The sequence below is a fragment of the Argiope bruennichi genome, chromosome 9 (assembly GCF_947563725.1).
Source record: "Argiope bruennichi chromosome 9, qqArgBrue1.1, whole genome shotgun sequence".
Taxonomy (NCBI): domain Eukaryota; kingdom Metazoa; phylum Arthropoda; class Arachnida; order Araneae; family Araneidae; genus Argiope; species Argiope bruennichi.
In genome coordinates, this window is record NC_079159.1 from 123811221 (window position 1) to 123828635 (window position 17415).

Consider the following 17415-nt stretch of genomic DNA (forward strand, 5'->3'; position numbering starts at 1 on the left):
TATGTTTGGGTTTTTTATCCTGATGCAATTTAAAATGTCTTAAATTCCAAAGTTGTCTATACATTTTTGTTCAAGAATGTCAAGACAGACATGTTTGTTTATTGTACCGTTTATAAAATTCTATAAAGTTCCGTTTATAAAGTTCCTTACACTAGAACTGCCATGCAACCCCAGGCTAATTGTTAACTCCCTATTTTACAGTAGGCCACAAATTTTTTTTAACAAATTGCTGTATTTGATATGCACCAAATTTATTACTTGCATTCCATCTGAAAATGTTAGATTTACCTTCACCCGCAAAAATGACATTTTACCCAAATTCTGTCGGTTGCTTTATGTACAATTTAACAAAAGTCAGTCTAGGTTTTCGATTTGTTTCTTATAGGTTAAACACAGGTTCAAAATAAACATGCTAATAATTAAAACACTAATAAAAGTTGTTTTTAAACGATTTTATTAGTTATTTGAAGAAATTGTTTCTAGATTATAATTCTATGCCAATGAAATATCTGAATTCAGCAAAGAATTTTATACATATTTATGTAATGAATGCCTATTGTTGACATAAATTCATCTACAGTTTACACGCTTTGAATTTGAACATCCATCTACTTGGAACAGGTGGTGAAAAGGCCTTTCTTTAACGAGATTCCTTAGAGAATCACTTAAATATTCTCTTTGATCATCTTACAGATTGTGTCGGGTGATATTTCATAGCAGTAGCTTGGCATCGTCTGCGGAATATTGAATAAATAGGAAGCCACGGACGAACTCTAGAGCTGTGTACTTGGCGAAGATTCTACAGTTTTATGTCCCACAGCATTATGTTCATTTATACGCAGTTCATTTGTGATATTTACGCAGCCGACATTCAGAATATCTCGCCTAGAAAAGAAAAATTCTTTGCAAGGTTTTAGAAAGAAATTTAAATATCACATGATAGATCGCAGCTTTTAAATTATAGAATTGATTGTTTTCCATACACAGCAAACTGCCTTTAGAACGATTATAATAAATCCTATCTTAAAAAAATTGCAGTCATTTAATTCGTCTAATTCAATTTATTTAATTATGCAATTAGATCCGAAGAAACTATGTTCTGAGATTATATTCTATTGTTCTATTCAAAGACACGAAGATAAGCGAATCTATTTCCTGTTATTATACCAAAATGTTTTAATCAAATTTTGAGGCAAATTTGTTTTGGAGTCTCGATGATCTGTCCAAAGGTTCGTAATGAATACAAGAAATCTTCAAGACAATGATAAAGATAAAGCAGCGGGACAGATTGCCCTAAAACTTTCTTCTGTCATCTCTAATATAGGTGTTATTCGTTTTTTCTCCTTAAATTTGGGGCACTTAAGTATGGCTGAAATTGCCTTGGATGACATTTACAAACAATAGCTAAGAAACTTAGATCTTCGGCTTGATTTTAGCCTTTTTTCAAAATATAGCGTCCGAATATATTTAGAAAAAAGGTTAGAATCAGGCTAAAAGGCATCTATTTTAGATGCCTTTTTGCCTGTCGATTGACATCAAATTTGACACAAAACTGTAGTTGTTGTCACAAGAATAGTATTCATTCATTCATAACATTCATTCTCATCTTACAATTTGTCCATTGTCGGTTTTCATTTTATTATTGTTTTTTTTGTTGTTGTTACGTGAAAAGTGTTTCACTTTGTGTCAAAATATTTTTGTTTTACATACAGAAACAAATTAATTATATAACTTACGAAAGTAATCTTGCCTAATGGACTCGCTTCTGATTTCATCCTTTAACTTGTGACAGCGCGTATGAAAGAAAGGCACTTGAGAAGAATTTCGTTTCATATCTTTTTACCACAGGAGCTACGGAAGCATTATTGGTGCAGCTGCTTTCAGCAAGCTTATAATCAATATTTGGAATTCTAGGTGTTAATAGAATTCTGAAAATCTACTATTTGTTTTTCAAAGATACATCCGAGCTTGCTGAAAGCAGTTGGGATTTTCATAGTATCTTCTTTTTTGTTGTTGTTGTTTAAAAATATTTTTTTAAATTGATGAAACAGTTATCAACAGCTACATTATTTATCTGACAAACAATAAAGAAAAGCTACTTAAAAGGAAATATCTACCAAAGGTAGTCAAGTATCGTATGAAAGATTAAGTTCAGCGAAGAGTATCTTTCTCTTTTTACAAAGCGAGTTAAACTTATGAAGAAAAAAAAAATAATTAGGTTTTGAACCAATGAAGATGGTTTTTCCAAACGTTTCTCACATGCTCTCTAATAAAAGTAATTTGTGTTGGTACGTTTTTTCCCAACCGATTGAAATCAAAATTTCACGCAAAATTACAACCGCTGTCACTAAATCACATATCATATTTGAAATATCTATGTCACTGCGTTTTCGAGTTATCGCATTTCCACGATTCTGAAAGTTCCGACCGACAATCATTCAGCTCTTTGTTGGATTTAGCACTACAAAATATAGTGGTAAATTGGTACCGATAAAATTCGGTACAGATGGTACCGAATTTTATCCATCTAGTTCTCTTTACTTCATTTTGAAGCTATCTTGTCAACTTATATTTGAATAGCGGAATACACAGACTTTCTCTGAATGGAATTTACACAAAATTTGATGGAAATTTAATAGAAATCTACAAATTTGTTGTATATACCTAATTTCATCGGTCTAGATCAAAGCGCACTGAAGCTATTTTTGTCACAGACAAACGGATGGACAGGCATAATGCCAAAAATGCGTTTTTCGAACTTGAGAAAATCTATATTTTTTTCTATACTTCGTATACAAGAAAGTAAAATGTGAGTGAAAAGTCACCAGGTCAAAAAACCCAATTATATCAGGTTTACCATCAAGTTTAGAAGCACAATTTAATTTAAATAATTTAAGACATCCAAGCTGCTTTTTTCCTAAAGACATCTATGAATTATACATTTTGGAAAATAGCCTGAAATCATTTAACGATAATAATACGTAAGTTCATGGATGGACTAGCCTGAAGTTGCAGTAAAACTATATTCAGAACTCAGCATTTCAAAGAATAACCAGGTATAGAAGATATGATTATATTTTATAATCATGAATTGAATTCTGAGTAATTTGTTGAAATACAATGGAGTAATTGCTCATATTTCTTCACCTTTTACGATTTCTGGTTGTTTTTTAAATGATCTAATAACGCTTTTCTTTGCAAATCAGAAAATAACAGAAATATAATTGACAAGTATGCGCATAACCTGCGAAACGATTCCGATGTTCATGCATCGCAGTGGTAAAATCGAAAAACTGCGAGTCATTCATTCAATGTTGTTGGAATCAAAGATATTGTCTTCCAATCTGTAATTCTCTTCAGAATGTTACACAACAAACGCAAGCTACAATCAATGACACCTACATCGAACTTCAATTCATTCAATTCGGTTAATTAAAATCTTATCTTTTTAACAGAATTTTGTTTCCAATACCAGCAATCGATAATTTGAAAATGAGACTCTTTATTTAAAATGAAAGCTGTTTAATTTCACGGTGTTCGTGAGAAGCCCTGAGATGCGCGACTTCATTTTGACTAGATTGTCGTAGCTTTTTGTAAGATGTTAACTTTAGCTGCCACAGACTATAAAAGAAACATTAAAGTTCTTGAGGTTGAAATTATTAATTTAATGATTTAATTCATTTAACTACGAAAATTTGTTTTACAAATATTCAGTAATATATCAACGAAATAAAATAAATTCAAAGTAATTTCATTTATAAAACAGCATAATAATCTTCTAAAATATTGTATACGTTTTGGTAATTTTTAGCAAAATTTCTTTGAGAAAAATATTGAATTAGTAATCTTATTAGTGATATTGAATTAGCAATATTGTATTACTCCCAACTCCCGTATATGGATCTTCAATAAATCAAAAGGTTTTATAAACTGAACATTTTTCAAGAAAATTGGAATTTTATTAAAAAAAAGATTTCCCATATCAAAGAAAAAGTATCCAATTTAAAATTTTTGTATATCTTATAGTCAGAAGGCATTATGGATTTCGTTCATAAAAAGAAATATAAGTTAAATTGAAAAAGAGGATGTTACATTAACTTCCATTCAATATAAAGAACATTTAAACAAGGAACATTTCATAAAAAGCATTAAAAAAAAACTTGCTGGTAAATCATTTTATTCTCAGTTTCTGTTCTACGAATTCTTCTTCTAATTTTGAGTGAGGTTTTTTAATTAGATTCATTTAGCTTTAGATTTCTTATTAGGAACATGATGCCCAAGAGGAAACTCCTTATATGTCAACAAAGTTTAACTTAATGAAGGACGTAGACAGCGGAATAAAAAGTAAGCAATTCTAAAAAAGCTTTCAATTAAGTGTAGTATAAAAGGCTTTAATCATTAAGTGAATCACGTAGCCATTTGACCACATGTTTTTATTTCCTTTCATAAATTCCACATGACTGTTCGTAAGTGTAACATGACTGTTTGTTAAAACCCTTTTTTAAATGCTTTTTGATAAAAATTTGTAAAAAAGACCTATAGATTATAATAGCGATACCAGAATTAGATTTAAACTGGAATCTTAATAGAACACTAGGACGAGTGTTGTATGAATAGTTCTACCATTAAAAATATAATCAGAATGTTTCTTTTGCTTCGTAAAAATATATATTGGTAAAAACCGACTTTTATTTTTATTGCAGGGTTGTTATAATATGATTTATGACACTGGGATAATGTACAATTTATAATGCAATCCTTTGGCATATTTTAATTTTTTAATTTCATAAAAATACTAAAAATTTTTTAAAAATAAATTTCTTGAATTATATGCAGCTATTCAAAACACATTTTTTTTTGTTAAAAGTTAAAATGTCATGCACTGTAAAGTTAAAAATTCTGATTCGCTTATTAAAATTTTGAAAGTGTTAGGAGAGGAAAAGAATAAATAGTTAATAAATAAATTAGGAAAGTGTTAAATAGTTGTAATGGATTATACACAAAGTTGTAAAGTAAATATATATTTGTGTATTTTTTTAGATACATTTTTTGATTGTTTAATTTTTTTCAAGTCTTCTATAACCCTTATTCGTAATTGTAATAATAAGAAAATGATATAAAAAAACATGATTTCTGTACATCAAAATTCTTACATATGAAGTCTTTCTTTTTATAGAGTTTCGATAATATTTATTTAAGCGTATTGCCATAAAGTATGAAATATTTTTCTAAAGATTTCTTGTATGCGTTTATTAAAATTTTGAGAAATATTGTATGCATTACATTTTGGAATCACAGAGAAGGCTTCTACTCTTCATTTTATTCCAAAAGTTTCTGCAAAAGTTGAATCACGGATTTTTTCTTCTCTTCATTCAAATCCAAACTGTCCAGTTGCTCCAGAACTGACTTTGTTCCTTCCACAGAACAGGCATATTCGAGGCTTTTTGAGAGGCGAATGAATTCAAGAGTTGCTTCTTCGACGAGTTTTCCGCAATTTTCAGATAGGGCACGCAGAACACAGCTGGTACTCAGGGTTTCTTCGCTGGAAGAGTATGAAATTAGAACCCTTGTTAAGAAAAAAAAAAGCAACAACAATAAAAACATCGAACTATTTTTTATGACGATTGCTTAAAGCAGTTTTTTAAAACTGGAATAAGAATTTTTTTTTTATCGTAGGCATTAAAGAAATACTTAACAAAAGTTCAGGTAGATTTTATTTACATTATCTCCTCGGGGGGGGGGGGCACCTCGTAATTGAGGATGAAAAGTTTCAGGCATGGTGGTTGGTTCTATCCACCCTAGATAATACACAAAAAGGTGAAGGTCTGGATACTCCCATCGATGACGGGATGATGTATCGTGGCCGGTGATGGCCCTTAGGACTCAACCATAGTTCCAGCCAGTGATGCTGTTGTGGCGGTCCGGTCATTCAGATTTTTCAGTGTGCTTTCCGGCGGGTCAGAGTCGTCAGTTTAAGGTTTAAGGTTTATTTACAGTATTACATACTTTTGTTGCGATTTGAGCATAGTTTAAATGGCCAGAGTCACTTGAGCATGGATCAAAATTACTAAGTAATTTCTCAAATGTAGCTAATAGATAGATGCATCGGCTTGTCTAGTAACTTGTTTGGAAACAATTTAAAAAACAAATGACCCAAATAAAATCTATTTTGCTGCCATAAGAGAATTGAAGTTGAAGAATGCTTTTGTTGCTTTTTCCTGCAAGAAAATTTTAGGCTACAGCAGTGATACTTGCTATAAAAAATATCCTTATCATTGTTCCAGCGATCAGTGCTATTGATGCAAAGACGTTAAATATATATTGCCATGATTCCGCGAATAACATTTATTACATCTCCTCACTGCTGTATCTGCAACAGTCACTTTCGAGCTGGTTAATGAGCCTGTAAGACGATTTGTCGATGCTGCTGCATTTCCCTCATTCGTTTTCCCACTGTCATTACTCTTTTTTTAATTAATTTTAACCATTGAAGCGTTTATATTGGTCTATTATTTTCTTGCTTACAGTTGTTTCATTATTTCTCTTGTTTTCCGAAAAGTTTGTTTAACCACAATAGATTATTTCAGTATTATTTTATTTTAACCATTACGTGTGGTTTCTTATGTAGCATTTCTCAAGGTTAGATAAACAGCTTCACATGGCATTCTACTTAAGCACATTTCTAATTATGTCACAAAACCAAAAAACAAATTTTTATTCTAAATTGGCTGCCATTTTGTAATGAAGCGTGATACTAAATATTTAAGAATAAACATCGTGGGAAATTCTTTTACAAAAAATAATTACTAATGTGGCTACATCTTCATGATATTATACAGTATTAAAAATAATCAGATACTTCGTGGATATATCTTGTGCTAGCAAGTATTAATCCTTGTTTTCGTAATAATGTAATGCTTATATCCAGATGTCCCCAAGTCATGACCCAATACCTACTTACCAAATCGTAAGAGAACAGAAATGTACTTCTAACTCGAAAAATGCTGCAATTGGTAAAAAAAAATTGTCCATTATTTTTTTCAATCGATAAATTTACTTTGCAAACTGATTTTATTTACATACTTGCTTTTATTAAATCCATCGATTTTATTAGTCATATTTAGTAAAATATTATTGACACACTGTCGTTTTAAATAGAAAAAGTATTATTTTTCATCTATCCAAATTGATTGCATTAGAAAGCTGAACATCACTATTTTAGACTGATTGAAGGTTGTTTCTTAAGGTTTCTTCTTAAAACGGTCTAAATTTTTAGTGAAATAAATAATGAAAATAATCAATATTCAGATAAAACAGAACTCACAGGCAGAAAATATCAAGTGTATTTTGATGTTCAAACTCTGGGTCTTCATTTAGTCGTTCTATCAAAGGCTCGGAAAACTCTGCGGCTTCTTTGCGGCATTCAGTTTTACTAAAAGTATCGTTGAAGCACTTGAGATTTTCAATAGCAACTATAAAATAAAAATATTTTCAGAAAATAAATTCCATAAAAAGTATTCTTAAAGAGCCATTTTTAGTGCATTATCAAGTGGATTTTTTTTTCAATTTAGTCAAATTTTATTATTATTATTTTTTAGTTTTAAATTGTTCTTTCTTCCATAAATATATTAAAATTTTGATACCATTGTTTTATCAAATTCCCCATCATGCCATTTATAAGTTATATTAAATGAATAAATTAATAGACAGAATATATACTTAAATTTTGAAAACACTAACTGATGTATTATGCTTCAGAATACTCAGATGCTTAAAGTTCCAAGAGTTTAAGCACATCATGAAATCAATGAAAAATCGGTTTCTTATTTTTTTACGAACCTAAAATGCGATGAAAATTAAAAGGAGACTGCAAAAAAAAAAAAAAAAAAAAAAAAAAGACCCTGAATATATTTGAATTATAAACGCTACTTTTAGGTTAACCCCTGGCTGATTAAAGTTTGAAAAACTATTTAACACTTATTAATATTTGCTTACTATAAAACTATAAAATAGCCTTACTGCAGTTACCATTTACATCAATCTTCTGTTCCACAAAAAATTCCAAATATTATCATTACTGAGGAAAATTGCATACAAAATATTTGCTGTAACTCCGTCATTAACTTCGCAAGCGAAAGATTAAAAAGGACCCCCTTGAACCTTTTGCTTGCAGAAGCGTTGCAAGGCGAACATTTATTTCTTACTTAAAAGCTGATTCAGTCTTTCAAAAATGTATGTATTCGAATGGGTTCGTAGCTCAAGATATAATTATCGTCCATTAATATTAAAATATCAAGTGGCTTAATGAGAATGGGATCTAAAAGTGTAAATAATTTTTGTTTAAGAACGGAGTCACATTGACATAAAAATTCACTTTAAATTGATTTTTTAAAAGTGAACCTGCAATTTGGAAGGCAGAATCAAAATGTCTAGATTAAATTAGCTCGAATGCATGAACATTTTTTTCTTTTAATAAATTACGGGGAGTCGAGATGAATGCCGGGCTTACCTCGGCCAGTTAAAAGATGCCAGTAGGAAACGCATGCGTAGAAAGGCTGAAAAATATTGTTCGGTCGATGGCAAGTAATTGTCCGGACGGAACAAGAACTTGACGATGTATTGCATTTTTTTCTTACTCAATATTTCTGTGAAAAAGAAAATTCAGGAACACCAAACGGCAATTTATAGCCAAGCATGGAATGCCTGAATTTATCTTATTAAGTTGTGGCAAGCATAAATCAGTCTCTTTCTGCGCATGCTCTTCCTACTGGCCGTCTTATAACTGCTAAATGTAAACCCTACATTAGGCTGCTTAATGTTAGACGAATGTCGCTATTTTAACAATATTATCTCCAGATATAAGGCATCAAATGAATTATTTCTTTACATTAAATTATTACATAATGAAATTTAAGCATACAATTTACATACAAAAATGACAAACAATTTAGAAATTTAAAATATAAAACTTTACTTTTAATTAATTTTTATGTTTATATTTTGAAACCCAGGGAGGGTAACTTTCTCGAATAACCTCCAACAAAAATAAAATTTCCCATCCTCCGAATAAAATTGTGGCGCTTGGATAGAGTCGCAAATGGTCTGCATGGCATTACAAAACGATAGTTATGAAACAGATCTTAGACGTGAATCTAGCCTTTCAACTGTATGTATCGGGAGAGTATTTATTTCGGATGCCTTTTTGGCTGCGATTGACATCAAAATTAGACTCAAAAATACATTTACAGTAACAAGATAAAATACCGAATTCCATTCATTTAAGTCAATGCGTTTACAGCTATTGCGTCTGCATCTATGTGAAAATAAATAAAGAAAACCGTTTGATGTATCTGACTCAAAATGCGTCCTCCCGCTGATGTGATGTGAAAGTTTGGAAAGGTGAGTGTCAACTCAGGTGTCGTCCTCATCATCTGACAGCTGTTCAAAATGACGAGGTCAGTCCCAAAATAGCTTTAGTGTTGCTTTAAAACGGGAGGTTAAGGTAACTAAATTAAACTTGACTAAAAATTTTATTAGAATCTATATTTTAGATGATAAAACTTGGTATCAATTTTTTTAGCTTGTTCTTTTTATTTTGTAACTTCGAGTTCTCTTGTTTTTAAACAGTAAGACAAACAGACTTCCTCTGAAAGGATTTCTTTCAAAATTTGATAGTAATCTACGAATTTGGTTTTAATTCCATACATCAAATTTCAATAACTAAGTTTAAGGTTTTTTTAAAAAATATCTTCACAAATCAGCAGACTGACATAATGCTAGAAATGTTTCTTTCGGATTTAGGGAGGTTTGAAACTTAGAGATTATTTTAACTCTTGAGCTCGAATTTTTAGAAGATTACAATACTTTCCTTATTCTTTGTATAAGAGAAAGTAATTATTGAATTGTAATGTTTTAAAACGGGACGTTAATACAACTACCTTGCCATCAATCCCGCAATGCTGCCTTAGGCAACGAAATTCTAATGCATTCAGAATGGCGTCATTGAGAATTGTTTAATTGGGGAAAAAAGAAGCATAGTTAAAGTAAAACAAATAATAAAGCATATCTTTGGATTTTTTTGAAGAATAATCAGGTATTAATATAAAATTTTATTTTCCCAAAAATTGTAATATATAATATATTGCTCCATTATTGATACTGATAGAACTTTTTATTTCATATTACTTATAAGTGTTTTTCAGGATATACGATTATTTTTTTAATCTAAAGAACATATGAAACACATCTGAATGTTACATATTTAATAATGTATTAAAACAATATAGAACTAATGATGCTTTTACCTATGTTAAGCAACGTTCCTTCTTCACAAACTTCAGATATAGCATTATAAGTTGCTTCGAACAGATCTTCCGAGCGAAATAACTCAATTCGAGTGGTTCCACATTTGTCCTGGTACTCTTTTGCACACCTCAGATAAGATTTGGTCTCCCTGAAATTATATCAATTCACATTAAAACAGAACATATTTGAAAGTTTCCGAACAAAATATGACTTTAAAAGATGGCTGCGCAAGCAAAAGCAGGGCCTTTCCTATGTCTTGTAGGTCAATAATAAAACATTCATCAAAATTTGCAATCCTTCATTTTCTGAACTGGAGATTCGCTATCATTTACCTAATTGTTTTAGAGCGAAAAGAGAAAATTACCTAAAAATGTAAATGAAAGAAATTTCGATTTTTTTCCCGATTCGTAGCAGTTATTACTAATTTCTGTTTAGAGATTCGTCAAAATATAGAATTCATATTTTTTGAAGATTACTATGGCGTTTTTATATTGCGTATACAAGGAAGTAAAAATGGAAATTTCATTTCGCATATTGAAATCGAAAAATCGAATTCATTTCGCATATACAATCGAAAGCATTTTTAAAATATTATAAAAATAAGAGATTATTATTTAATTTTAAACGAATGCAAAAGAAATTTTAAAAATATTCAATGAATTATAATTAAAAAATACTTAATGTTTAAACATACTTATTGTATATATTTATACATTAGCGGCCAAAATTGAAGAAATCTTTTGGGGAAAAAATCATATTGGATATTTAATGGCTCTAATCAGCAATAGTAAAAGTAGTACTAATACCATAAATGTATATCATTTTAAAGCTAATTTAAGATTTTAAATCATTAAATTGCATTCAAATATCATTAATTTTGGAAAAGTTATAGCAAACTTTGTTTAATAGTTTTTCATGATCCTGAGAATCTGAAAAGTCAGCAGTAAGTATCTTGTTATTATTAGAAGTCGGCTATTGTCGCCATGTTTTAGAGCTGAGATTAGGTCATTTTTTCCCTGTTTTTTATGACTGCTATTAAACTTTTGATCTCTTTTTATTATTATTATTCTAATTTGTGACATAAAAACAAAAAAAAGGGCACAAGGTGTTGATTGGTCACCAAAAAAAAAAGATGTAGTTATATTATTGTAATGTATTAATTATAATGAATTTAAAAAGGATATTAGTGGAACTCTAAGTAAAAGTGATATTCCTGAATTTCCGAAGGTGTTTAATGAAACTCTGCCACTACGAAACCAAATTGGGAAAGGCAAGTAAAGATGCATAACACTAAGTTGTGACAAAACAATTAAGAGACTGTGTCTGATAGAAAGATGAAAACCATACGAGAGCAAAAAAAGTAAAATGGGGCAAAGCAATACAGAGTTATGTGCGAGGACTGGAAAAATCTGGCATAAATGCGTTTCCCCAAAAATAGCCATTTCTAATTGAAAAACAAAGGTTGAAAAGATTAAACTTAGCAAAAAGTCATGTTAACTGGGGACTATGATGGAAAAAAATGGGACTGTATTCTTTGGAGCAATGAGATCAACATTTCACTATTTGGTAGTGATTGCATAAAATACGTAGTGAGATTCCAAAAATAGCCATTTTTAAATCCAAACCAAAGACTGAAATGATTAAAATTGAGGAAAACTTATGCTAATTGGGATCTGTATTTAAAAAAAGGGAACTGTGTTGTTTGGAGAAATGAAACAAACATTTCACTATTTGGTAGCATTGGCATAATATATGTAGTGAAATTTCCATCCAGGTCGCATTGAAATTACTATTAAACACCTTTTTAATGCTGTGATCTGGGGATGTATGACAACAAAAGGCGAAGTCGGAATTTCCGTGATTAATGAGGATAGAAATGACCCTCCAAACATAAATGAAACACTCGTTTCAAAGCTACTGTTTTCTGTATGTGATATTTTTTCAGATAATGAATGTAATATCCTGTTTCAAGACGATCTTATTTTGCTCTGGAATGGCGTAAGAAAAGCCCAGATTTTAACCCGATAGAAAATCTATGAAGCAGACAAAACATTTATGGAGCAATAAACTTGTGACAGAGAAGCAACACTACAATAAAGCCCAATTAATTGAATTAATAACCCAATCATCGGCATCATATAATAACAACTGAGAAGTTAAAAACTTTGGTGTCGTCCAATGAGCAGACTTGCAAGGCTCAATCGATATTAAAAAGCTGCTCAACTAAGTATTCACTGCCGTGACTGATAAGTTTTGCATATGTCATCATATATTTCTTTTTCTAGCTTATAGTTGCCGTTCCTTTGATATTCGTTATAAAAATTATTTTCTTACATTTTTGATGAAAGCATCTTTAAAATGATGTATATGAAAAGATTTATTTTATGGTCTTTCTCATAATAATATTGCTGCCATCAGCCATCAAATCTCAAAAACGAGAAATTCCAATACGTTTTCGTCATTTTGGCCTCTTCTATATATTTGCACTTTTATATTCATACTCACGAGCAATGAACTCTAAATTCGGAAATGTCTTGTAGAAGTTCTTTGAAACTCTTTGGAACTTCACAGTGAACGAATGGACTATTCTCACAATCAATTTCCCCCAGGGTTGCTAAAGAAAATCATAATAAAATGTTTCCATTAAGATAGATTTAAACAAAAGAAAAAAAATGTTTTTACAAGACAAATCCATAAAGGTAAAAAATTATTTGAAACTCTATTTCAGTATATTTAAACTATAAAGCCATTAAATGTTTATAAATACGCATGCTAATAAAGCAATTTAAAAAATTGTATTAAAAATTAAATTTGAAAAATTTACTAAAATTAGAAAAGAATTGTCGAGAAAATGAAATGAACTTCAATGAAACACTATTTTTTTTTGTGTGATTACATGCTCCGCAGTTAGCATTTTAAATGTTTTTTTTAATGTAAAATCTAGTTAAAGTTTTGATTTTTCTTTATCCTCTTACCATATTTCTAGGTCTGAAACAAAATCTTTTAATTAAGTTTTTCTATACTTTTTCTTTCAACAGTGTAACATATTCATTCCCTTATGTGAATGCCGTAGCCTTTATTTTCACTTCCAAAGAAGCTGTCATGAACATTTGAATTTATAAGTCAAAGTATTATGCATTCAGTTCTGTGTAGCATTAATCTTTTGAAATTATTTTTCATGTTAAAATAATGAGTCAATGGCTCATTGGTTATTTTCCTGTTGTCTTTTTCATATGCTTTTTACTATTTCCTATGGATACAAAATCACATAAACTAAAAATGCAACACTTGCCATGAATATCTTAGCATTGTTTGCTAATTATAACATAACAGGTTACGATTAAAAGATCCTTTATTTTCAACATATTTTTCTTCAAATAATAATTTTCTCCATCTATTGTAAATACCACTATAAGCAGAAAGTTATCAGTCAAAACTAAATTATGAGCAAATAAAATTATTAAATTAAAAATAAATGTCTTTTATAAAATCTCTTGCATTTGCGAATACTATTGCATTTTGCTTGAAAAAATTTAAAAAGTATACATGTGCATGCTAGACCACTCTTAAAATGCAATATACTGTATATCCGGACAAATGATGACGCATTTGGATACCTTAAAGTAAATCTTAAGTTTTTACAACTCAGTAAAATATTTTGACCACTTTCGTAATAACATAAAGATATCAAATAAAAAAGATTTCAATGATGCAATTGTTTATGTTATTTCATTAATTATCAAATCAAATCAATTAGAAATTAACTTAATGTCTTAAATTATTAATTTCATTATAAAATAAATGTTATTGTAAGATTTTTCCATGAATCAGGCTTATTATAATGGCACTATAATATCACTTCCAACATATTTAAAATTTAAATCTTCAGTGTTATATCTAATATTAATGAAAATTTTGAATTCTGAACTAAGTTTTTGATTTGCATAAAGAATGAATATTTAAACTTTTAAGTATCACAGAATAATGTAATAGTAACAGCTGATTTTTTGATTTTTTTCCATTGCAAATATTATTCTTAAATAAGACTGTTTCATTTATAAAAGAATTATTTTTTTAGCTTCTTTTTATAATACTTTTCACTTTTGGAATTATATTCTCTCTTATAAAAAGTTACCAGTAGTAATTTCTTTTTTTTTTCTACCTTAAAATTTTGTGTCAAAAATTCCTCTAAATTACTTTACGATTTTCGCCTAAGTTCGGAAATGAATTTTTGTAAAAGGATACATAAAAAGTTAGCTAAAATAGGCTCGAAAGACCATTATTAGAAGAAAAAAAAAACATTTACTTTCTTTATTTTTTGAAAAAAAAACCCAGCTTATTTAATAAAAATTTAGCCAAATTTTCAGTGTTAAGAAATACAGAGTAAGTTTAAAAATATTGGAAATATTTAATTTTTATTTCACCTATATATTACTCAAACTACATAGAATGTAGCAGACTACAAGATAAAAATTAATAAGTAAAATAAAAAAAATTATAAGCATTTGAGGTTGCTGTTAATGATTTTTTTCTCCAAAATTTGTCTATGTTTTGAACTTAACATGTCTAAATGAAGGTCTATCACACTCTCAAAGGTTTTGGATACAAGCATACCAAATTTCATGAAATTTTATTGAATTGATTTTGATATATTATGTTTACCGTGAATCAATCAGTGAAATATTCATTCCTCAGAAAATGCGTTTAGATATTGTACTTATTAATAAGTTCATCCAAATGCGATGGAAATAAATGTAGTTTTCTCACTTTTTTAACAAAAATCTCAAAAGTAAACAAACTACGGTTGAGTAGGTAGAGATATAATATAAACACATCAAATATTATTTTGGAGAATTTTAAAAAATAAAATAAATGGCATTCCTTAAATCCACTTCTAGTTCAAAAATGCCACTGTTTCCGATTCCATTTGTAATTGTCGCGTATTTTTGAAACTAAAGTATCTACAGTTCTACTTGCATATATTAAAACAAAGTGGGTCTTAAAATTTGAAAAATTTTGACTTTATTTTCAGATAATAAAAAATAATTTCAAAATTTTCTGGAAAATTCATCTTTACAACTTCGCCGGATACCTTAAGAATGATAAAAAATTTCACTGTAAGACTTCTTAAAATGGTATTTGCTTTAAAAATGCCATTCTACAAATACCTGCCCATCTGCATTATAGATTTCTGAAAGAACATGATAGACGACACAAAAAGATTACCTCTGACAATCAGCAACACTGAGGAAACAAGAAGAACGACACTTGTTGCCATGCTAAAACGGTTTTTTTAATCAACCAAATGTCCCCCCTTTGCTGCTCTGCTTATATAACCAGATTCATTAACTTACCACTGCTTCCGCTCACGGATTTCCGGCCACTGATTTATACGGACATAATTGACGCTTTTGCATTCATTACGATAGTATTTAGTCGATATAATGTCAAAGTAGCCTTTCCATTAACGTCATAATGTGAGCAAGCGAAAAAAAAATCGATGTATTTTCTAAAAAAGAAAAATTTAGTGATTTCCATATCCAGCCATTTAGCTCACAATTTCTACGAGCATGTCGAATTTCACAAGCGCTGTCTCTCAGCCGAATTGTTTCAAGATGCATCTTGAAGTGTTAAACAGTTGATAAAACACAAAATGAAACATAGTACCCAATATGTTTAAGCCTTTATTTCGTTTTACAAATATATTGGGCGATTCCTTCATACAAGCTTTTCGACATAATCATTTATTAGCCTCATAAAAACTTTTTCAACGAAGAGTGACCATAACCTTTGATTAGGTTTTGATCAAAACGATTTTCTCACAAATGTAATATAGGTACTGAATACAGGGGGATTCAAAATGTAACGAAGAAGATGATATTCAGTTATGTTTTATAATGTTCTGATGTTTATTCAGCACAAAAGGTCTGTCAGTGCTCGCAATATCAAAAATAAAATAATATCTTTTATAAAGTAATAATATAAAAATGCATCTCAGATTAAAATACAGGAGCCATTTGTCACAGTTTTGAGGTTAAGAAAATATTCTTTAATGATTATCTCATCATTTCGAGGATAACTCAGATTATTTAAAATATTACGATATTTTGCAATGACAGTCTTTTTTCTTACAAAATAAATAAATAAAGATTTTTTTTAATACTTTGTACAACAAAAAAAGAAATTATAAGCTTCATCATTTCTGAAAGCATATTTTAGTAAATTTTTGTAAGAGACAATACCAAAGAGCGAGAATAAAAAAAAAAAAACATTTTTATAACTTGAAGAGCCAAGTTCCTGAGAAATGCGTACTCTCTTAAGGTGTTGAATTGTTTAAATTGCTTTTCTTGAATTTTCTCATAAAACTGTAATTATATTGATATTTATATATTCTGCCACTGGAAAGCGAGCAGCTTTAGCATGAGTCTCTAGAGTTTATGCACAGAAGTCATTTTTAAAAGCAAAAGTAATCACTAAAAGGAGGGATGGAAGCGAAATGGGTTGTATTTGGAAAACTTTTAAACGGTAAAGTGATGATGGTATAATAATAATTTATGAAAATACATTATAATTCTAGTTTATTAAAAATAATTTAATTTTAACTGGAAAGGGTTGTTTCTATATTTTTAATATAGGGATATTTTTTGATTTTCATATAGTATTATTCCGTACTTTGCTATCAAATATTTAAAATTACAAATTTTTATTTATTTCTGATATGAAGTATATATATAGGTCGTTTTAATCATTACAATATTCGTCTTCAAAATTTCGGCGAATCAATTTAAAATATCGTAAGATTTCAAGTAAAATAATTTTTTTTAGAAATTTTATGCACCAATCGTAAAAATATGAAAATCTAGTAGTATAGTATGTGACCTTTACATTAAAATCGTGAGTATATATCCAATGTTAGATCAAAAGTCAAGAAGAATAAACACTACACTCCATTTCCTTTGTGATGCGCAGAAACTAAAGTGCATTCATAAAGATTATTTTAGAAAGTATAAAACCATCTGTTTCAAATGGATATTTTATGCATACATTTTGTTTAGTTACGCCTTAGTAACTCCGCTTAAGAAAAGTATTAAACGGTTGTGTTCCAGTGTA

General features: G+C 29.3%; 2 protein-coding genes across 2 annotated transcripts in view; one reads left to right on the forward strand and one right to left on the reverse strand.

The window, feature by feature from the left end:
* Nucleotides 1-17415, forward strand: part of LOC129984069 (40S ribosomal protein S13) — a 327741-nt gene that overhangs the window by 214443 nt on the left and 95883 nt on the right. The window lies entirely within an intron of this gene.
* On the reverse strand, nt 5236-15671 carry LOC129984064 (uncharacterized). The gene is made up of 5 exons (XM_056093835.1): nt 15532-15671; nt 12811-12919; nt 10305-10453; nt 7325-7472; nt 5236-5542 (listed from the first exon to the last, which is right to left on the reverse strand). Exons 1-5 carry the CDS (start codon nt 15581-15583, stop codon nt 5320-5322), a joined length of 681 nt encoding a protein of 226 aa, XP_055949810.1. The 5' UTR covers nt 15584-15671; the 3' UTR covers nt 5236-5319.